This window comes from Tenrec ecaudatus, chromosome 5 (assembly GCF_050624435.1).
Source record: "Tenrec ecaudatus isolate mTenEca1 chromosome 5, mTenEca1.hap1, whole genome shotgun sequence".
Taxonomy (NCBI): domain Eukaryota; kingdom Metazoa; phylum Chordata; class Mammalia; order Afrosoricida; family Tenrecidae; genus Tenrec; species Tenrec ecaudatus.
In genome coordinates, this window is record NC_134534.1 from 151,415,380 (window position 1) to 151,438,613 (window position 23,234).

A 23,234-nucleotide genomic window follows, 5' to 3' on the forward strand; every position below is an offset into this window, starting at 1 on the left:
AACAATTTCAGAAAAGCCACGAAGGAACAGCCTCACTGCCAGGGAGTCCCTTCTGACACCCGGCAGCCAGCCCAAGGATGAGACTGACGACAGCAAAAGCTGGAAGGCGGACGGGCCGGGCTCCTCAGAGGCGGTGAGCTGAGGTGAAGGGAGGGACAACGCAAGAATGCAGGGGAGAATGTGATCGGTGGAAGGATACTGTAGGCGTGGAAACTGTGAGCTGTGTTTGTTTGCTCGGTCTCGTCTCCACAACAACTAAACCCCCGGGAGCGGCATCCCTCGTGGGGACTACCCTGAGCAGTGGCCATCAGACGTCGGGACACTCGAAGGAGGCGTGGAAACCTGAAGCAGGCCAGCCCTGAGGGAAAAGAACTTGGCAGCTCGTCCGGACAGAACCACAGACCAACGCTCGGGTCACAAGGAGTGGCCGGCCCCCGTCAGGAGAATGACTGAGGCACTGCATCACACACACCCCGGCCATGACACCGTAAGCATCCTTACCAAGAAGTGTGGCCAGGGGTAGACCCCAGCCAAGTGGCTCTCCCCCAACAAGCACTGTGCACAATCTCTCACCGATTGCTTTAAAAACTGCTAATACCAAAGAGACCGTGCTTTTGCTCAAAACGAACTTGGATGGGATTCCAGTTCTGGGAACAATATTTCGTAACGGTTAGAGGTGGACTCTTTGACATGACTTAGTTCTAGCTTAATGTTCTTTCAAGATACACGAACAAACAACAAACCAAACTCACTGGCCCCGAGTCGACGCCGACTGCTGCAGCACAGCCGCCGAGGGTTTCCGAGACGGTGACTCTTTGGGGGAGCGGACAGAACCAGGGGAACCGTGAGAGCACTCCTCTCAGCGTGTGCCAGGTGAGGGCAGGGCACCCTCTCCGCCCGTTCTCCTGTCGGGGCGGTGCCCCGCGCAGCCCGCAGCCCAGCTGAGCCATTGCAGAAGGGGTTCCTGGACTGTGGTATCTGCTGTCCCCGTTGGCAGACAGGAGCATGTGGTGGACGAGTGACCAGCGAGGGAGCCCAGCCTAGCTGGAGGGGGCTCCGAGAGCGCCTGGGAGTAGAGGCAGGGATGCCCTGACACCTCTCACGAACCTCCCCACACCTGGCCCCTGGGCTCTTTCACCAGAGGGGACGGCTTCACAAAAGACCCACGTCAACCTGTACCCACTCCACAGGGGACAAACAACGGAAAAGTGGGTGTGGGCAACGGAGGACGATGTAAGATATGAAAATAATCATCTAAAACTTATCAAGGGTTTGTGAGGGAGGGCAGGCAGGGGGGAGACATGGGGAGCTGATATCAGGGGCCCCAGTGGGAAGAGAATGCTTTGAAAAGGCGGCATATGTGCAGATGTGCTTGACACACTGGAGGAATGTATGGATTTTGATAAGAGATATAAGAATCCCCAATAAGAGTATTTTTTTAAAAGAAAGAAAGAAAAGACACACGTTTGCATAAACCAAAGGCAACCTGCCTCGCCCTCGTTCTGGCCCCAGCATGCTGACCCTCTGGCAGAAGGAGGGGAACTGACAGCTCGCCCCCGCTGCCCATCTGCGCTGGCCGACACTAGCTCATCACGCCCCTCAGTGGTGCTGGCATGGACATGACTCCCTCCTCGTACAGATGTAGGAAGCGTGGCTACTTGCCAGAGGTCACTTAGCCGGGGTGGCAGAGTGACCCAGATTCCAGAAGATCAAGCCGGGCTCCTCCCCAGCATGACTCCCTCCCAGGCCTGCTTCCCCCGGAGTCGACCATGGGATGTGAGGTCCCAGGAGCCAGGCAAACATGTTGATCTCAGCCAGGTGGAGGCCCCTTTCAAAGGCCCCAGGTGGCACAGGACAAAGGGTCCAGCGCCCACACAACCCTGGCCTGGCTGAGTAGGGGTATGCTGCTGACCCACAGCACAGACCACTGAGTGCTGGTGCAGGGAGGCACCTAGGACTTCAGGGGGCTCGGGGCAGAGCAAACGATTCATCCGCTGGGCATGGGAACAGCAAGCAGCTCAGCCAGAGGCCTTTGTTCACCAGGCCATGCCCCCAGGACTAGGGTCGCAGCATCCCCGGCACCAACTGGGCACGAAGGCTTGCTGTGGCAGACCAGGTGCCTCGCCAGGTGCCTGCCCCGGGCTGCCTTCACACTGAAGAAAGACATGGCTCTCCAGGGGGGCTCTCAGTCATGCTAACAGATGGGAAGATTTCTGAGGCTGTTCAGCAACTTGCCTAAAGTCAGAGTTGGTGAAGGGCAGAGGCGGCCTCAACTCTGCGAGCCGGGGCCACGTAGGGACCAAGTAGCCAATCCAGAGACTGCCACTGACCCAGGCACCAACAGTCAGGGTCAACATCTGACTAAGCACACAGGCACGCACACTGTTATGTGCGTACTGTGGGATCGGTAACACAAGTGTCTCCTGTTCATGTCAGAGCAGGAGCCCCCCAAGGAGGAGGGCAGGGACTGGCAGAAGCCTCCCCTTCTGCTTCCTGATCTGAGCACTGGGCACACAAAGCAAGCCAGTGGGCACCAAGTCCATTCCAACTTACAGCGTCCCAAGCTGTGTCAGAGGGGACTGCACTCCAGTGAGTTGTCAATGGCTGAGTTTTCAGCAGTAGATAACCAGGAGATGGCTTCTTCGGAGGCACCGCTCGGCCGCCAAGGACATCCACCATGTGTGCCGCCAAGCTGGCCGCACTGCCGAGTGCGGACTTAGATTGGCTCCGGTCCTCATAAAGAAATACACAGAGCCGCACAGCTGGTGACCCCAAACTGGAGCATGAAACACAAGTGTGAGCTCAGATATGCTCACGGTAGAATCATATCCTAACGGCAGAGGCTGTGGACAAGCTGCGTGTCTAGCAACGATGGATGCTTGCGGGCAGCTGTGAAACAGAACCCGGGGCTCTCCACACACCAAGAGGGAGGCCAGCCATATATATATATATCGGGGCCTTTGGGGGTTCCCAAGACCCTCTCATGAATCTATGAAGTCAAAATGCTTTTCATAAGAACATTAACTTCATTAGACTACTGTCTTTTCACCTATCTTCTCCCGCAAATGTACAGTGTTTTCTACTTAAAGGGTTGATGTCTTCACTCTAAGGGCCAACTGATCACGTATTTGGGTCATATTGTGTCTTCTAGATTTTTATAACACAAGTTCATGACAAGAAGTTCCACATCAGGAACCATTGGGGAGATGCAAATAAAAGGCAGGATGAGATGCCACTGCACACCTGGGTTGTCAGGTGCTGTCCAGCTGGCTCCGACTCACGGACACCCTGCGTACAACAGAGGGAGACACTGCCTGACCCTGTGCCATCCTCACAAGCCTGCTTATGCCTGAGCCCATCAGGTGGCCACTGTGTCAACTCAGCTTCCCTGCTGCTCCGCTACTTTACCAGCAGGATGTCCTTCTCCAGGGACCCATCTCTCTCGACAACACCTCCAAAGTAAGTGAGATGAAGCCTCCCCATCCTCGCCTCTCAGGGTTCTGGCTGTCCTTCTAAGACAGGTTTGTCTGTTCTTTCTGTAGTCCATACTACTTTCACGATTCTTCCCCAGCACCCGCAGTCAAACGCACAGTCCTCACCAGTCCATGCTTAACTTGCTTATGCATATAAGGCATGGGTCAGGGTACCTGACTCCTCAAAGGAACAACCTTGCTTTCCAACACTTGACAGGGGTTTTGTGAAGCAGATTTCCCCCCATACAATGTAGTGTTTCATCTCCTGACTGCTTCTTCCACGAGCACTGATTGTGCATCCACAAGACAAAATCCCTGACAAATTCAATCTTTCCTCTATTTATCATGATGTTACCTATGGGTCCAGTGGTGAGGATGTGCGTCTTTTTCACACTGAGTTGGTAATCCAGGCTGAAGGCTGCCAGCCTTGATCTTCCTCAGCAAGTGCTTCAAGTCCTCCTCACTTTCAGCAAGCAAGGCTGTGTCATCTGCATATCACACGTTGTTAATAAGCCTTCCTCCAGTCTCGATGCCTCCATCTTCTTCATATAAACCAGATTCTCTGATGATTTGTTCAGCATACAGATCGAATAAAGTATGGCGAGAGGATCAACCTTGACACACATCTTTCCTGATCTTCAACGATGCAGTATGCTCTTGTTCTGTTCGCACAACTGCCTCTGGATCCGTGTACAAGTTCCGCCGGAGCACACGGCAATGTTCTGGAATTCCCGTTCCTCTCAAAGCTATCCACAGTTCGTTATGATCCGCACAGTCGAATGCTTGGCATAGTCAATAAAACACAAGTAAACATCTTTCTGGTATGCTCTGCTTTCAGCCAAGATCTATCTAACATCAGCGATGAGATCCCTTAGTCCATGTCCTCTTCTGAATCCGGCCGGAACCTCTGGCAGCTCCTTGTCAGTGTGCTGCTGACCCTGCGGTTGGACGGGCTGCGTCAAAATGTTACTTGCATGTGATATGAATGATGCTGTTCTGCAATTTGCGCACAGATACAAATACGGATCTCTTCCACTTAGTTGGCCAAATTTAACGGGATAGATGAATGAGTGCGGACAGTGTTTCAACAGCTGGTTGAAACGTTTCAGTTAGCATCCCGTCAATTTCCGGAGCTTTGTTTTTGGATAATGCTTTCAGTAGACCCGATAGGAATGCTGTAACCAAAGTCGGTTATCAATAACAAGTATTGATAACAATGTGGACACATCAGAACTTCATAAAAGGCTGGTAGGAATGTCAATGGCACAACTGTTACAGAGGGCATCCTGACAACTCCTCAAATGGCTAAAAATAGCTGCCATGTAACCCAGCTGTGGGAAACTGAGAACCCGGAAGACAGTGGAAGCGACCCGATCTTTCTACTCGCCACTACAGGCCTTGGAAGACCAGCACTGGGGTTTAGAGGATCCAAAGTCCGAGATACAGATAACAACAAGTACACATTCTCCATAGAGAGAGATTTCTCCACAATTGCCCTCCATTAAAATGTGACTGTAAAGCTGTCTCCTACAGGTGCCTGGAGGCTCGCTAAGCAGCCAAAGGATGCCTCTCTTTAAGAACGGCCAGGCTCCTTCTCATCCCTCTCTCTCAAGGAGAGAGCTACTCCTCTGGTCTCTTAAATGCCGATTCTTATCGTGAAGTGTTCCTCCAGGGAGCTCAGGATGTCCAAGATTCACACATTGCCCATTCTTTTGCGGATGTGCCAGCTAGAGGCTTGCAGGCCTGCTTCCTACATAATCCCATTGTCGAAGAGGCTTGAGCCTGCTCTTCTCCAGATATTAGAGACCAGTCCCCTGCGCCCTGTCTTTCCGTCTCCTTTCTGCTGTAATTGTGGCGTCGTCTCCTCCAGACCCCGTTGGAGCGAGGGGCTGCACCTCACACCCAGCAATTCCACTCCTCGGTGGATAGCTATGTCCACAGAAGAGGTAGTTTACAAATGTTCACAGCACTGTTCACAATTCCCAAAAGGTAAAAACAGCCCATGTGTCCATCGACTAATGAACAAGCACTGTGTGCCCTATCGACACGGTGAAATATTATTCAGTTATAAAAATGGATAAAAATCCTGCTATGTGTACTAATCCAGGCGGACCTTAAAAACATCATGCTGCGTGAAAGAAGCCAGTCACAATACACCAAGGTCACAGATTGAACTGTGTCCCCATAATAGGAAGCAGCACCAGATAACTCAGATAACGGTGGCAGTTACATGATTTCATGTCAACTTGATAAATTAAAGTGTAGGGTGGAGTCTAAGCTGTCGATCAGGTCACAGTCTGATGGTGCTTCCTTGTGGGCGTGGCCTTCTCAGAAGGAGGGTCCTGGGAACCTCCCATCTCTCTCTCTGCCTTCGCCTTCCTGCTGCTGAGCCACAGTGGGACCTCCCAGAGCCCTGGAGATGCATCCACTGACATCGGCCTGTGATCTTCCTGTATTCTACATGTGTGCCTGTGTGAGTCTCAAGAGGGACTTATGTGCTACTATCAGACTATGGACCAGTATTGGACGTAGGGACTTGCGCTGGACGGGTCTGGGATGTTTGCTTGATATATAATTACTTCTTCATATAATTCTCTCTCTAACGCATATGTGAGTGTCACTGGATTTGGTTCTCTAGTCAACCCAGCCTAACACATAACTCATACTGTTTGCTATTATGGTCATGGAATGAATTGTGTCCCCTCCAAAATGTGTGTCAACTTGGTTGGGCCATGAATCTCAGTCTCTCGTTTCTCTTCCACTTTGTGATCCAGTTCACTTACCCTATGTATTAAAAGGAGCCCTGGTGGTGTCATGGCTTCAAGTTGGGCTGCAATCGGAAAGGTCACAGGTTTGAAACCATCGGCTGCTCTCCTGGGAGAGAGTAGGCTTTCTACTGCCATACACAGTTACAGTCTCAGAACCCCACAGAGGTAGTTCTCCCCAGTCTGACAGAGTCACCATGAGGCAGAACTGACTCAATGGTAGTTGAGTCTTATGTATTATCAATCCTCGCCTCTGTGATATTAAGGAGACAGAAGACAACCTACTGAATTGTATCTTGAATCAATTTCTTTTGAGATTATAAAGGAGTAGGAAATCAGCGTGTAGAAATCAGTGTCCCTGGGATGGCAGGGCTGCGGTGACCCAAGGACAGTGAGACCTGACAGGATGCGCACTGACCACGCCCTAACCCTTGCACACGGCCAGGCCCCACTGGACATGCGCCACCTAGTCCTCAGGACAGCCCTTGGTGCCCAACACTGCCACCCATGTCATTCCATGGATGAGCAACGGAGGCTCAGAAGGGGGAGGTTACAGCCCCAGGTCACACAGCAAGCAGGATTGACCTGGAGCCTTGTAGAAGCCATATTCCAGGCAGGCCAGAGGTCAGCATCTGGCATATGGGGCTGGCGGCTCTGAAATCTCTGTTCCAGGGCCTGGGACGACACTCTATACAGGGACTTGCAGGGCTGGTGGGGACATGGGCCTCTTCTCTGCCTACCCCTGGCAACCTCATAAAAGCCTTACTTAGCCCTGGAAGTCTAGGATGTCCCATTCGAGACCTCCATGGGGGCCTGGTGGGAGCCTCTGTCTGTGGCGGGGGGGTGGGGGGGTTAGGAGGAAAGTTCTCCTGAGCTCTGCTTGTGACCGGGGCCACAGCTCGGCATGCACACCCCTCCCTGAGGCCACTCCAGGACGTTAGGTCTGTCTCACAGGACATCCAGGCTCTGGCATCCTCTGGGACCGTCTGCCCCTGGGTCCCTGGACTGTGACTCTTTAGAAGTTGGAAATTCCCAGGCCAAGACTGCAGCAGAGCCCAGATGACGGACTCTCCGGGAGTGAAGAGTCTGGAGATGCCAGGCCCTGGGACCCCTAGAGTCACGAGGAAGGGTACCCCAGGGGCCACAGGCCTGCTCCTCTTCGCCTCCTGGCGCCCAGGGGGAGCTTCACAAAGCACAGATCAGAGTATATGCTGCCCCTGCTTTACACCTTCCGTTACTCCCCAGCCCCCTTGGCACGAGGGGCTGATCCGACTCTCCCTGCACTTCCCTGCGGGTGGGCCTGACTCTCTCCCCTCAATGTCCCAGGAGGCCGGAGGTGGAGGGGAGTGCGTGGCTCTGCCACCCCAGCACGAAAACCCACCCTCCCAAAGTCCCCTAAGCAATTGCAGACGCCAGACCCCTCTTCCCAGCACAGAGCTAGCACGTGGCTTCCATTAGTCCACATCTGGACTCGCTCAGAGCGGGGACAGCCCAGCAGAGAGAGCCTGGAGCCCTGGCACAGCTCTGGCTCAAAGGCAGGACCCCCACCCGTGCTGGGCCCGGGGTATTGGCTTCCTCCCCAGGAACAGTGAGGGACCCCTTCCGCCTCTTGCCTGTCTCTCCACCAGCTCCTCTGCGGAGACAGCGACCTCCCAGCTTCTCCCCACAGTGTAAGGCGTCTGCCACGCCGGACCCGGGCCCTGCCCCCCCACTGCAGCCCAGCACACACTTCCCCGGGAGGTTCAAGCAGGCAGCCGCCTTCTGCCTCACGTACGCACCACAGATAAATCTGTGTTCATTTAAGGTCTTCCTTTTCCAGGAGACCACAAAAGGGGGAGAGGCTGCGCCTGTTCCCAGGCCCGACCCCCGGCACAGGGCTCGGCAGATGTCTGCTGGAGAAAGAACTGGGTGGACTGAAGAATGAGATGAGTAAGACCCATTACTCAGCAAGCAGTAAGCGCTGTGAGGAGTCCACGCCATGCACGGCCCCTCTGACCCTCCCAGCAGCGCCGTGAAGCAGGGGTGGGTCTCTGCTGCTTTGCAGGGTGGGGAGACCGAGGCGCACTGCAGTGATGCCTCTTGTCTGAGCGGCATAGGTGATCGAGGCAGGATATGTGAACGGCGGGCAGATGGGTGAGTGGAGGAAAGGAAAGGGCACCATGGATGACCGGCAGGGCCTCCTTCCCTGCTCCATGTCCAGCCCATTCTAACCTCTGGCACTTTGCAGGTGTGAGGCCCTCGCCCAGGGAGCGCTCAGAGAACAGAAGGCCCCAATCTTCCCGCAGTCCTCGCTAAAGGCACATCCCCAAAGGCATCTGAAAAAGCCCAAGGCTGCAGTCCTAAGAACAAAGCCATTCCAACCGGTCACAATGACCTGCTATGACCCCCCTTCCAGGGAGATGGACATCAGAAAAGTGGGTGAAGGGGGACAGCGGTCGGTGTAAGACATAGGGGAAAAATTGATAAATTATCAAGGGTTCATGAGGGAGGGAGGTCGGGGAGGGGGGAAATGAGCTGATACCAAGGGCTCAAGTAGAAAATGAGGATGGCAACCAATGTGCTGGACATAATAGATGTTGTATGGACTATGATAGGAGCTTGAAGAGCCCTCAATAAAATGATTCAATAAAAAAGGAAAAGAATAAAGCCCTTCTCCAGGATCCCAGCAGCTGCCCAGGATCGCAGGAAGGCCACTGGCAGCAAGAGTCAGGATGGTAGGTGCTGCCAGCTACTCAAGAAATCCTGGCATCTGCAGCCTGAAAGATCTGCATCCTGCAGGAAGCTGGCCCAGAACCTGCCCAGGAGCTCATCAACACCCTTGTCCAGCCCAAAGCATAGCCCACAGGCAAGCCTCACAGGTCCAAGAGCAGGGAGGACACGAAGGAGCTACTCTGAACGCAGCCTCCCAGTCCATCAGGCTTGTACCCTGTGCCCGCTATCCCACCTCTGTGCCCTCCTCTTCTTCAGCTTAGGACAGGGATCTACAGTACACCTCTGGACTTGGGGCGTGGGGGTGTGGAGAGGAACCACCAACACAAAGGTCAGGGCCCTGAGGGGCTCAGTCAGGTGAGTGGCCCCCAGCATGGGCAGACTGGAAGCACGGCCACAGAGCTACCCAGTCCCAGCACCCTTGCAAACACCCCAAATGTACTCGCAGCAGAGCCCCAGCAGTGGAGGGAGCAAGGACAGAGGAGGAGCTATGGCCAGGCCAGTAGACCTGCCTGAGGCCACACCACAGGGGCTGTGGTATGGGTGTGGACAGGACTATGCTGCAGAAACACCCGTGCCTCAAGGAAGCCCCCCAGCGACCAGCTGGGCTTTGCTATTCGTGGGTCGAAAGTCACAGGGCTCCAGCAGCCTTGCCTCCTCAGGTCCCACATGGTCTGTGGGTGCAGGCTGGAGGGGAATGGGGTAGGGAGAGGGATAATGGACAACCTCCAGTGAATCCTTAGAGCTGGGGGTGGGGGAATAGGGGAAGGGGCAGGAGAAAGAGAGGGGGTCAGCCAATGCCCAGTTCAGAGTGGGTTAGAGTCAGGGAAGTCGTGGAGGCGGTACAGCCTACACGGGTATGGGAACACGTGAACACATGGATTCTGCCTTGAAACAGACCATCAAAGTGGGGTGTGCTGGAAGTGGGGAAGACTGCAGGAGCGAGGGGTGTGGTCAGAGACGACTGTGCCCAGCCAGCACCAACACAGCACCCACTGCACGCTAGCCTGGCTGGATTAGGGGACGTGGGCGCAGCATAGGACGTGGCAGATGTCTATCTACGCAGGCAGTCAGACGGTACACAAGTAAACCAAACTACATACCCACTCAAGTTGGGGAACTCAGTGCTAAGAGCAAAAAGCTAAAAGCAGGAGGACAAGGTGCCAGAGCTCTTCCAGCTAGCGGAGGGCCGCGGTGGGCCTCTCTGGGGATTGGAGGAGGGCGGGGGGCAGGGACACCTGGACGAGCGGTAAGAGGGAGTCACCAGTGCAGGCGCCTTAGCGCAGGAGGCTGCCTGGCAAGGACCTGTGGCCTGGGTGAGGCAGAGACCTGGGAGGTTCTGAGTGGACAAGGGGCGAAGTCTGTTGTGTGTGTACTAACGGGCCCGTCTGGCATGCTGGCAGATCTGCTGGGGAGCTGCGAACCCCCAGGGAGCCCCCAACCCCCAGGGAGCCCCCACAAGAGAGGGAGAACAGAACCATGTCCAGAGGCCTGTGCCGGGCGGCAGAATGTGAACCAGTGCCCACAGGACATCTGTGCTCCACATTTCCTGCCGGGCCAACTCTGCCCTGGAGGAAAACCCTCCTGAAGGACCACTCGTCTCTGAGGAGGGATGCCGGAGGGGCCTCAGACTCTGGGGGAACCAGTGCCCCAGTCCCCCCTGCATTAGGGGTCTCACGCCCCCATACACACACATCCATTCCATTTCCATGGAGCTGGGGGAAGGCTATCGCAAAGCAGCCTGCAAGCCTCTTCCCCCTACCAGGGACAGCCAAGACCGGTCTCTCCTCAGGCTGTTGGGCTTCCCCCATGCGGGGCAGGTGTACTGAAACCTGAGGCAGAGACCAGAGCCCCCAGGCTGCCCCCTCACCCCCCGCGGAATGCCCTGGAGAAACAACGAAAGGGTCTTACCTTCAGGGCCAGCTCTAGGGACAGAGTGGACAGAGTTGGGGTCTGTGTCCTCATCTGCCCTGGGACGGGTCAGAATCTTTGGCTGCTTGGGCACCTCTTGGGTTGGGAGGTCCTGGGCTACCTCCTGCAGTGATGTGGTCAGGATGCTGTGGACACTGGGCTTCGCTGGATGCCCAGGAGCACTCGGCGTGGGGGCAGGACCTGCTACACTGGATGTCGGGGCTGGCATGGCTCCCTCCTGCTGCCCCTCGCTAGGAGGGGGGGGCAGCACGTCGGGGAGGAGGTTCTCTTCAGGCCCTGCCCTGGCTTCTGCTTCCCCCTCCTGGACTGGCAGACCTGGCCCAGGTGGGCCTGAAGTGGGCAGCCCGGCCAGCTGCTCTGTGACTGCCCTTTCCTCCCGCTTCTCCTCCTCCTGTTCCTCCTCTTTCGCTTCCTGTTCCTCCTCTTCCGCTTCCTCTTCCTCCTTGCTTTCCTCCATCATTCGACTGGCTTTGGCTTGAGCAGGGGCTGGGGGTCCTAGGGCAGTGGCTGCTGTGGGCCTGGGGAGGACAGCTGGCCAGGGTGTGGCCTGGATGGTGGACAGAGGCTGACTCCCAGCTCCCAGAGCGGCCGGGCCCCCTGCTCCTGCCTGGAGCTCGCCTGCCAGGGCCACTGCTGCTGCCTCCACCTCGGCCACCTCCTGGTCATAGCTGTAAGGGTCTTCGTAGTGCCGCCCGGGGTCACCCACCTCGGTGTCTGAGAAGTTCCCGGTGCTGGCAGCAGCAGCAGCTGGCAAACCCTCAGCATCGCCGTCGCACCCGGGCAACTGGTAACAGATTAGCTCACCCCCTGAGTCAGGGCAGTGGCAGGCCCGGCAGGGTGGCAGGTGGACAGTATGGCCCGCAGCGTACTTGTGGTCCATGTGGACACAGCCCACCTGGCCACACTGCGGGCAGCTGTCCGAGGCTACCACTGTTTCAATGCAGTTAGGAGGCAACTCTGGGCACAACATGAACTGACAGCTGATCTTGCCACCGCCAGGCGGGCAGGAGCACTCGGTGCTGCCAAAGTCCACGAAGTAGGACTGGCCGGCGGGCACCCGGCCCCGCAGGAAGCCGCCCTGCAGGCAATCGTAGTACTGGTAGCCTTCGCAAGCACAGCCCTGCTGCACGCAGGTAGCGCAGCAGGCCCCAGGCTCCAGCGCCTCCTGGATGCAGTTCTCTAGGGGCGGGCATTGGAAGCCTGTGCAGTCCTGTGGCGGGGCGGCCTCGCCCGGGCACACCAAGGCCACAGCCAGGGCCAGCCAGGCTGCCGTCGGACCCCAGAGCAGCTCCATCGTCTCACCGCCAGCTCAGACACAACCCGTGCTGGATGGTCTCCTTCTTCAGGCCCTGGGGGAATCAGGAAGGAAGTCTGTAAGTGGCCCATGTGGGACCCAGAGCACACACACGTGTGTGCACATACCCGTGCAATACATGTATGCACCCCACATGCACAGGCATGAGCACACGCAGGAGTGTGCACCCAGTCTCAGGCACCTTCATCCATGGGTGCACACCCAGAGGCTGTAGACACACTCTCTCAGCTTGCCCTCGTGTCTCCCCCAACCTCAGCCCTGGGTCTCAGGTAAGCCCAGACTGCTACACACACACCTTTCATGGGGATCCACATGCGCACACTCGGCCAGCCACCCAGCTCACCTTGGCCGCCATGGTGACACACTACTCAGTCGCACCTTCCTCCCCGGCCGCTGCCCCCACATCCACGTGCACACACATGCCCCTCGCTCAGCCACACTCCCTGGCCAAGGCTCATGTCCAGCCTGGCATGGGCACAGTGGGTCCCTCCCACTCTCTCCAGCTCACTCCACTCACACGTTCCCACCTTCACCTGCCTACACAGCTACACACTGCCACGCCCCCAAATGCTTTTATTGGGGTTCTTACATCTCATCCTCCAATGTGTCAAGCACATTTGCACATATGCCACCATCATCATTTTCAAAGCATTCTCTTCCCACTTGAGCCCCTGATATCAGCTCCCCATTTCTTCCCCCTCCCTCTTCTTCCCTCCCTCACGAACCCTTGAAATGTTATAGATTATAATTTTCATATCTGACTTTGTCCTCCATTACCCCTCACCCACTATTCCGTTGTTCACCCCCCTGAGAGGGGTTATAGGTTCTCTACTCTCCGTGTTGGCCCTGGAGAGTTTATCTATCCTGGTTTCCCTGTGCTTTGGGTTCTTGTCTGTAGCAGTGTGCATGCTCTGGTCTAATCCAGTTTGTAAGGTAGAACTGAGGTCATGATAGTGGGGAGAAGGAAGCACCAGAGAGCTAGAGGAAAGGTGTGTGTTTCTTCGGTGCTAGACGACAACTCTTTATGGGAGCAGAGAGCCTCATCTTTCTCCCACCGAGGGCCGGGTGGGTTCAATCTGGCAACCTTGTTCTTAGCAGCCAGCGCTGAAATCCTGGCAAGATCTCGACAGCAGCTGAGCCACATCTCTTCCTGCCTGCAGTCCTAACACCAGCACACAGCGAGAGAGAGAGAGAGAGAGAGAGAGAGAGAGAGAGAGAGAGAGAGAGAGAGAGAGAGAGAGAGAGAGAGAGAGCCGCACTCCTGCCCTCTCCCTGCCTGCAGGACGAAGATGTCCTGGCTCCCCCTCCTCATCCCCCAAAAACCACTTCTCTGCCACCTTCTCTTAATCCTCTACCTCCTCTGCCCCGGGAAGGTCTCTGGATTTCACGGGCCCCTGCGATTCCCGGTGGCCAGACCACCCACAGCTCCTCAACGCCCAGGGCTCCTTCCCACCTTCTCCAGCACAGGCTCTGCCTTAATGTTGATAGTCACGCTGCTAAAGGGTCTCACTGAGGCAGAAAAGCAAATCATCAGTGTTCAGATGCTTCTAGAGGAGGCAGTCCATGTGCTGCGGGCCCAAGAGCGCAGGGCAGAGCAAGCTGGGCCTGAGCCACAAAGGCAAGTTCCTAAAAAAACGCCAGGGACAATGGGGGTCACCCAGTTTCCAGCAGTCCCCGCCCCTTCGGGCCCAATACAAAAGGAACTGCTGGTCAGTGAGTCAGTCCCTCCTGTGCTCCTACTGTGTGTCACCACCGTGGCTCGTAACATGGAAGGTCGGCAAAGATGGGGGACACCTCAGTGAGATGGACCAACACAGAAGCCACCGCAGTGGACTCCAACACACCAACAAGCAGGCTAAGGCCAAAGGACCGGGCACCATTTCATTCTGTTTCCCAGGAGGTCAGAGCAATGCTGAGGCCATGCAGAGCCATGCTGGAGTCAGAGCCCATGTCCACTCACACCAACAGCATGGTGTGACCTGGGGACGTGTCTGTGGACACCACAAGCCTTGTCCCTGCCCTCCTGGGACAGGCATCCAGGCGAGGATGGAAAGTTATGAACCCACAGTAAGGGTGGGAAGGCTTCCTGAGGAGGTGAGGTCTGAGCTGAAACCTGGAAGGATCCACGGAGTCACACCCACAGGACTGTGGGAAGGCAGGCAGGCAGACAATAGCAGGGGTGAAGGGCTTGGAACAGCACTCCGTTGGCATGTCTAGGGCAGGGCAGGCAAGGGCAGAGCAATGCTGAGGCCAGGTGGGAGTGGAGGGCAGTGGCCAGAGGGCGCAAGGCACCTGGCAGTGTGGCTAGAAGGGCCAGGGCTAGGGAGCGGCAGGACGGGGCTTTCCAATAATGGGATCTGCTGGTGGCTGTGTTGCGAACAGTCCACAGGCAGTCTGGGCAGGAACGGGGAGGCATTTGTTGGAGAAGGAGACAGAAAGGATATTGATCTGGATGGTAGAGGTCCACTGTTGATTGACGGGCTGATTGGGGTGGGAGAAGAGACATCCAAAGGTGACCAGGTCCTTGGTCTGGACCCCGGAAGGAGGCGCTTCTGCTCCTGAGACCCTGAAGACTGCAGAAAGTGTTACAAGAGGATTTCAGAGGGACAACCTCCAGGCTGGCGTGAGGAGCTGGGGAGGTCAAAGGATCTTGGGAGGGGGAGAGGCTACTGGACACAGGGCTCTGCACCAAGGAGAGGCTCTGGCCAAGGGGTCCAAGAGTCTTTATCACCTAGTGCTGCTCTAACTAACCCCCATGTGGGTGGCCTACCAAATGGGTTTTCTCGTTAGAGGCTAGGCGTCTGAATGGAGGCAGGCGTTCTTCTCCTGCGCTCGGCTTCAGGGAAAGGAAAGTCCTTGTCCCGTGGGTCCTGGGTGATCTTCCTGCGGCATGGCATCTATCCTCCCCCATCTCTCCAGGCTTCCCTAGGTCGAATCCGCTACCTTTATGCCTTAAAGGCAACGGGCTTAAAAGGCACCCTATGCTAATAACCATAGCAAGGGAAACTCGTCCCCAAATGGGGTAAAAACCACAAATAAAATAAACTTTTAAACTCCAGAGCTCCAGCCCCGCCCCCGCCCACCCACCCACACGCAGAAACATCTCCAAAGAGGAAAGCAGGGTTTTGTGGGGCAACTCAGTTCTCCCAGGATTTCTCTTGAAGGAACCTGACTGCTGGACAGCCCTGTTCATAGCCTGGTCCCTCGTGGTCCTGTCCACATCCGGGATATCCCAGATCTTAGGTTCACAAGGCCCCAGCCACCCCAAACCCTGGCACAAGCCTGAAGCTCGGAACTTCTGACTGCTGTGTGACCCTGGGCAAGGCCCTGGCCGCGGCACCAGGACAACAAAGAGGCTCCACTGGGCCCTCAGGAGCGCCTACAAGCAAGTGTATTTTGTTTAGTCCACCTAGTAGGTTCTTGAAGTTTTAAATGCATTTCCGGCTTTGAAAATGGAGAACATTCACGTACAAATTCAGATTCCTGATTTCTCTCAAACTGACCAAGCGGAGGCACCATCACCGGGAGCTCAGCCCAAGGGGAGACAGCACATATCAAGCAGAGTCTATGTGGCCCCGTCTCCTGTGAAGCCCTCCGACTTCGTGGCCTCTCAAGACACTAAACTTAGAGCCGGTCCTTTCCACGGTGGCCTCCAGCTGGGCCCCCCTGTAATGCCCAGCATAGCTGCTTGCTGTACACACACACACACACACACACACACACACACACACACACACACACACTCCCTGTTGTTGGTCAGGCAGGAAGGGAAGCAGAAGGGCGCACTGGGAGGGAGCCCAGGCTTGGGGAGGGGGCACCCCAAGTCCTGTGGGGCTGGTCCCCTGCCTGAATGTCTTCACAGCTGTCCTGTTGGGGGCGGGGCAACACGGTGGGCCCGAGCTCTCTGTGGGGAGGGCGGGGCCCTCCCAGGGCTGTCTAAGGAAGGAGCAGCAGAACCGGGCCACTCACCCGGCCAGAGTGGGCGGGCACACGGTCTCTGTACCACGGGGCCACAGCTGCCCCCACCCGACTCCTCTCAACTGCACCAGGCCCAGAGGTTGTCCTCATTCAAAATGGCCAACGCCAGTCCATTTCAGCTCACGCACACCCAAGATACCAATCGCTATGTGCTCCGTTCCGTTTTCGATAACTTCCGGTTTCCCCAGACTCTGACTTCGTACAGTCCGGAATGGCAGACAGTTAAATCCAGGTGCCTGGGTTCCTCTGTCCCCGCCATTCTCCATAAAGAGCTGCAAGGCCAGCCAGAGCTTAAGTCAACATGGAATGTTTCCCGTACATCTGTGGCACTTTGTCCAGGTGCGGCAGTGACTGTCTGCTGTCCAGCTGCACAGCTTAAGAAACCGGAGCAAGCTCAAGCAAGGACGGCATGCGGAGACATCGAGGTACAGACATGCGGGCCGTCACAGCTCCTGCTGCGTGCTGCTCAGGCCCTGGCTGTGGACGGGATGGGCCGATGGCCCTGCATAGAGAGGCTTATGATGGTGTCGCGTCCTCAGGGCAACAACTGGAAAGAGGGCAGGACAGGTCAGCAGGGATGAGTGTCACCCTTGTCATACTCTCTTCTCAGGGGACGTCTGGATGGAGACAGATGACTCTGCCTGTGCCTTAGCTGGTGGCGCAAAATCCCCTGGAAATGACCCCACTGATCCAGGTCAAGTTGAGACCCCACCAAAACCCATGTGACGTGCTAACCTCTCTACCTATTAGGGCAACATTGGCTGGAAATCAGGTCTTCACACACTGGCAAAGGCAAGATCCTCATCTCCAGGCGTTGGAAGGAGCATGAACGTGCTAACACCCTGAATGCGAACCTCTGATCCCACCCAGAGAATGTCTTTCTCCCAGAGACTCTGTCTGCAATCCCTAACGCTTTGTTGAGGCCGCCCTAGCAAAGTCATATGCCCACTCTCCCAGCCTCACCACTCAAGGGCCCGTGGGACTAGGCAGAGCGGACGAAGAACGCATCTGGCATTTCGGAGCCGGAAATGACCCTTCTCTGCTGGTGTCCTCACGGCTGCCTCCTGTCACAAAACACACCTCCCCCTCCTTCAATAGGACAGGCCTGCCGCCCATCTGCGGCCGGCTCCAAAGGAAAACTCTATCAGAGGACTCGGGAGCATGCAGGCCAGCCATCCGGTCAACGTTCACTCTAGCCAGAGCCACAAGAGAGACGCTAACAGAGAAAGGTCAAATGGGTCGCTTTCAAGGGGAAGGTGCATCTGACCCAAGCCTTGGTGTTTTCCAGTTGCCTCATCCGCACGGGAAAGCTGGACTCGGACTAAAGAGGGCCAAAAGGAAGCGATGCCTTTGAACGCTGGTGTCCCTGATGAAGACTACATTCTGCCTGCCACAAACTGCTGGAAGAACGGTGCCCCTGAGAAGGGAGGTTGGCAAGACTTGTCTCAGACACCGTGGACGTGTTGTCGGAAGAGAGCAGTCTCTGAAGGAGGGCTGCAGGCTTGGTAAAGGAGCGGGTCACTGAGAAACAGGCCCTCCATGAGATGGGCTGACACATTAACTCCAATAGCAGGCTCCAACAGGGCAACGACCTGAGCTTCTCCGGTGCACACCAACGGCGAGGGACCCCAGGGGAGCGCTGTTCCCTCCTGCACACCCTGCTCTCTCTCCTGAGTTAGGACCTGCCTCTTCTATAAGCAGACGGCCCCAGCTTTCTCCTGGGCAGCCACTGCTGGGTTTGATCTGCAGACACTGGGGAATTTCAGTCCCTTACAAGGAGAGTCCCTTAAGTGCTTGATATCCGGCCAAGAGGTTGATGCCTCAAATCCACGAAGCGGCATCTTGAAATATGGAGCTCTTGATCCGCTCCCCAAAAATCACAGCCTTGGAAACCACAGGGGCACTTCTGCTTGGGGTCACCAGGAACCAGAGCCAACTCAACAACTAACAGCAACAACCCAAGCAGGAGGCTCCGACCCAGGTGGCCAACCAGGCCTCCATGTCTCAGTCAGACCTGGATCCAGCCCAGCGCCACAGGTCCGCAGACATCGGTGAGAGCAGGAAGGAAGTATATCATGTAGCTACATGCTTAGAAAATGGCTTGGGGTTGGAGGGCATAACTGACCTCTTCCGGTTTCCCTCCTGCCATGAGGCAGTGGTCAGACCCACCTCCATCCTCATCCAACAATCCTTCCCCGGACGCCCTACGTCCGTGGGCCTCGATAATTCACTGCCACGGGCACACAGAGCTCACAGACAAGACCACCAAGGGGGGCTGTTAGAGAGGGGAAGGGGTTACAACAGGTCAGATCAGTCAGCAGTGCGGATGGGTCCACAGCCAACACCGCTCCTCAGACCATGGCCAGTCTCTCTCGGTTCCTCAGCTTCTCTGCCCCATGCAGGGCCATTGGCCCCTGCTTCAGTGGGCCAGGAAGCCAGCCTGCGTCTCTCCTTGTGGGTTTACTGTCTCGGCCCTGCTCCTCTGGCGTGGCCGCTGGTCTCTTTGACTTTGCTCCCTTTGCTCGGTCCCGTGAGCTCCATGCCACTAGTGGCTCTTCTTCCAGTGGTCCTGGGATATCTTTCCGCCTGCTTCCGAGACAGCGCTTAGGCACAGAGAATGCATGCCTCTGGGGGAGGTTGCTTATTGTCTTTGAGCAGATCGCAACCCCAGGGAAACAGGCAGTAGCTTAGGTCACACCCTCTGCTGTGGAGACTGAGTCCTGTCTACTAGCATGGCAGAGAACTCCCTCCAATATGGGATTATAGCCACAGGCAGGAGGCCAGAAATTACACTACATCACACAGGGATTCTGGCTACAGGGGCCACAGTAATTGACTGCATCCGACATGCTGTCGTGTGCCGGGCTCCCCAGAAGCAGAGCAGGGGCGACAAAGGCCCTGACGCAGAAATATCGCTGGCACATGGTGGGGAGGGTGGCTGCTTTCGAGGAACAGGGAGATAAAGTCAGCGACCTAACCAGGGGGGAGGGTGTCTTCAGAGTGTGTGAACAATACCCCCTGACGCTGTCAGAGGGGGTGACGCCACAGTGACCCCAGAATCCACAGTCCTGGCAGCAGACAGGTTGGAGGGGGACTGCCGAAGCAGTAATGTCCCTAGAGCTTGTGCCAACACTCAGTGGTAGCATCGCACACAGACCCTAACCCACCTGCCAGAGGCAGCGGGATAGGGGAGAGGCTGCAGGAGGAACCCTGAGGGGTTCACTGGCTGGCCTCACCCACGCCAAGGTGAGATCTGGGGCCATCACCCTAGGTGCCACCAACCCTGGGGATGCCACTGGCATCTGGGAGAGGGGATACCCGTTAGGCAGGGTCAACCGAATGGAGGGCACGGGCATCAGTCATCGCAGCCAACACCTGCTGCTGCCCAGGGGCTGAGTGCAACCCCAGGGTAGGGACCCAGTGGGGTGCAAGCCATGGCAAGGCAGAGGCACACAGACAAGGACCACCACGCACACAGTCCAAAGTGGTGAGATGGCTGGGTCTTCCTTAGAAACCGGTCAAAGGCTATCTGAATTTGCAATTTGGTCCGGGGTTACCCCAAGCCCAGGGAGATAAGAAAGTAATTTAGTTAAGAAATAATAGTGCCCCTGGGCGCCGCGGCCACAGCTGTGAGTAGGCCTGGGCTTCAGAAGAGGCTCTCCTCCAGCATCCTCTGCTGTGGCAAGAAGAACGTCTGGTTAGACCCTAAGGAGACCAGTGGAACGGCCAATGCCAACGCCCACTGGCCAATCCGGAAACTGATCCAAGAGGGCCTCGTCATCTGCAAACCTGTGACCGTCCACTCTCAGGCCAATGCCGGAAAAACGCCCACCCTAGCCTGCCGGAAGGGCAGGCACATGGGCATAGGTGAGCAGGATACTGCCAATGCGTGAATGCCCGAGAAGGTGGCCTGGATGATGAAGATTCTGCGCCGGCTGCTCAGGAGATAGGGGGAGTCAGAGAAGACAGACTGCCATACGAGTCACAGCCTGTAGCTAAGGGCGGAGAGGAACGTGTTCAGGAACCAGCGGATTCTGATGGAACACCCGCAGCTGAAGGCACACCAGGCCTGGGGGTCTAGGGCCAAGGAGGCATGCAAGCTGCGAGGAGTGAGTCCAGCCAAGCCAGGGGAGGACTCTGTCCAAGGAGGAAGAGACCAGGAACTAAACCCCACTCTCTTCTCTGCGCACAGTGGCCTCAGCAGTTCTGTGGACCAGTCACTCAATAGAAGCAAGCCTTGTCGGCCTGCCCCGCAGACAGAAAGAAAGAGAGACAGACTAGCACGTGTGCACTGTAGAAACAGGCACGAGTGAATGATCAAAGATCAGAGAGAGGAAGGAAAAAGAACAAAACGGAGACCCCCAGAGGGAATCAGGGGTGCCACGGAGCCTGCCGCTCGTCTAGGAGAAGGCTTGCTTCCTGGCTGCTGGGGACAAAAGAGAGCGCAGATGGTAAGTCCGCGCCCCCTGTCTGGAGAGAGGACGTCATCTGGTCCACTGGAAAAACCCAACTTGCTCTCGGCACAGATGCAGACGGGGTGTCAGTTACCTGTCAGTTTCACGTTGAACATGGCTTTTGCAGTGCCCATGCATGCCACATGCTGGGCTACACACTTCTAGGGAGGCAGTGGATTGATTTAACTATGCTCTACAGGTGAGGAAACCGAGGCCCAGACTGGGTAAAATATCTGCACATGGCCACATCACTAACAACAGGTGGCATGGGGACTTGAATTCAGGATCGAGGGAGATGACCCAAGTCCTTCTTTGACAGATATTTATAAAGCCTGATACCTGTAAAGGAGACAAAAAAAATCATCACCCCCGGGCCAACAGACATCATCATGATAATTGAAGAAAAGACAAGTGGTCGAGGAGTTCGTGTTCTTTGGATCGACAATCAACATGCACGGAAGCAAGAGTCAAGAAATCACACAACAGACTGCACTGGGCCCGTCTGCCGAAAAAACCTTTCGAGTGTCAGAGGGCCAAGATGCCACTTTAAGGACTGAGGTGCACCTGGCCCCACCTGTGCTATTTTCAGTCGCTTCCCAGGCCTGTGAAAGCTGGACCACTGAATAAGGAAGCAGGGGAAAGACTGACGCGTTTGAATTGTGGTGTACGTGCTGCAGGGAGCTGCCCGCACACTGCCAGAAACACGGACAGATCCGTCTTGGAAGAAGTACCAAGAGAATGCTCCTCAGACAGGCGGGTGGGGAGCCTTCGCCTCACGTGTCGTCTGCACTTGTTATCAGGAGGACTCGGTCCCTGGGGAAGGACCTCGGACTTGGCGTAAGGACGCTTGTCAGGATGGTGCAGGCTGGAGCACTGTTGCCATCTGTTGTACATGGGTCGCCGTGTCAACTTGAAGATATGACAGTGTAGGGGTGGAGGCTCGCCTGTCAATCAGGCCACAGCCTGATGGTGCCTCCTAGTGGGTGTGGCCTTCTCCTAAGGAGGGTCCTAGGAATCTTCTCTCTCTCTCTCTCTCTCTCTCTCTCTCTCTCTCTCTCTCTCTCTCTCTCTCTCTCTCTCTCTCTCTCTCTCTTTCTGCCTCCACCTTCCTGTTGATGAGGCACGCTGAGACCTATGCCAGCCCTGTGATGCCCTGTGCCAGCCCATTAGATCCACAAGACTTCTCACCCACCGGCCTGTGATCTTCTTGCATTCTGCATCACTGCATGTGGCTATGCAAGTCTGAAGATGAACTGATGGACTGGTTTGGGGCTTACGGACCAGGCTGGGGTGCTTTCCTGTTATACAATTACTTCTGGATAGAAAGCTCTTTCTTACGCGTATATGAGTGTGTCCCTGGATTGGTTTCTCTAGTCAACCCGGCCTAGTACAGTCGCTATGAGTCAGCCAACTGGACAGCGCCTTGCACATCCCCTTCCAGGGCCTTGGATCTAGACATGAACAAAACCAAGGGAGGGTCTATGATCGAGGCAACATTCTGGAGGGGGAAATAGCCGGGGGGGTTGGGGGAGAATAAACACGGATCTGACAATGTGACTGGAAGTAACTAGGAGAGTCTTTTGATGAGCGTGACCCCCTAGCAGGTACCGTTTCAGCTGGGGCGCTAGAGAGCAGCATTTTGGGTAAAGCGAAGAGCGTGCAAACGCCCTGACGAGGTAGACGCGGGGCTTCCGTGTGGCTGCTTACAGGGAGATGAGAACAGGGGAGACATGAGGCCTGGGGAAAGAAGTGATGGGCCGGTGCCCCACATTGAGTGCCCCAGGGGATTTGGCAAAGCGATGAATGGATGTTGAGTGGGCACTGATGTGGTGGCACTGAGTTTGGGTTGTTTTGCTGGGCTCTGGTCCCCACAAGGTTGTGAGGGCCACTGCTAGGTCACAACCCGCTGCAAATTCAAGGAAGGGCTGCAGGTACGCCTTTCGGAACCCCAAGGGCATTTCTGTTCATGTAACAAGTGGACTACAGTCTTCCACAGCAGGGATGCAAAGAGAGAAAAGCTAAGGAGACTAGCCAGAGGGAGGACCAGGAAGGCCAGGGCGGTGGGTACGGAGGGGAGGGAGGCTCTGTCCGGAAGGACACGGTCCTCTGTGACTATCTGCTCTCGTTCTTCACCTAAGCAGGGGTTGTACGAGGGGCTGCTTGTTTTTCCACAATAAAAGAGCTGTTTGTTTGCTTGTTTTTAAGGGGAAAAGAGCCCAATGCAAGTAGTTCAGGAAAAGGACATGAAGCCAAGACAAAGGTTCTAAGGGACGGGGGGTGGGGGCTGGGGGAGGCTTGAGCAAGAGGGGCAGCGGGCAACACAGCGGCATGGATGGGGGCGGCAGAATGTCCCTGAGGCAGGGAAGAGTGGCTAGATGCAGAATGAAGGGGTGGCATCAGCCCCTAATGAAAAGCACCCTCCAGGCAGCGAGGCCCTAAGGAGGGGTTGGGGTGCTGCTGGCCCCTCATGCATCACACACTCATCGGCCACTGGGGACTGCCTTCACGGGGGTGAGCTCATGAGAAAAGTGGGGGAAATAATCCTTCCAGTGGAATAGCCAGGGTTTTACGTTTTGCCCCTCCCTCTCTTAAAAAAAAAAAAGCAAAA

General features: G+C 56.0%; 1 protein-coding gene across 3 annotated transcripts in view; it reads right to left on the bottom strand.

The window, feature by feature from the left end:
* The window catches only part of FBLN2 (fibulin 2), a 76,304-nt gene that overhangs the window by 36,976 nt on the left and 16,094 nt on the right, over positions 1-23,234 (bottom strand). For all 3 annotated transcript variants that reach the window (XM_075550092.1, XM_075550091.1, XM_075550090.1), the window contains exon 2: positions 10,859-12,228. In XM_075550092.1, coding sequence (XP_075406207.1) covers positions 10,859-12,173 — 1,315 coding nt within the window. In that variant the 5' untranslated portion in view covers positions 12,174-12,228. The remainder of the gene's footprint in view (positions 1-10,858; positions 12,229-23,234) is intronic.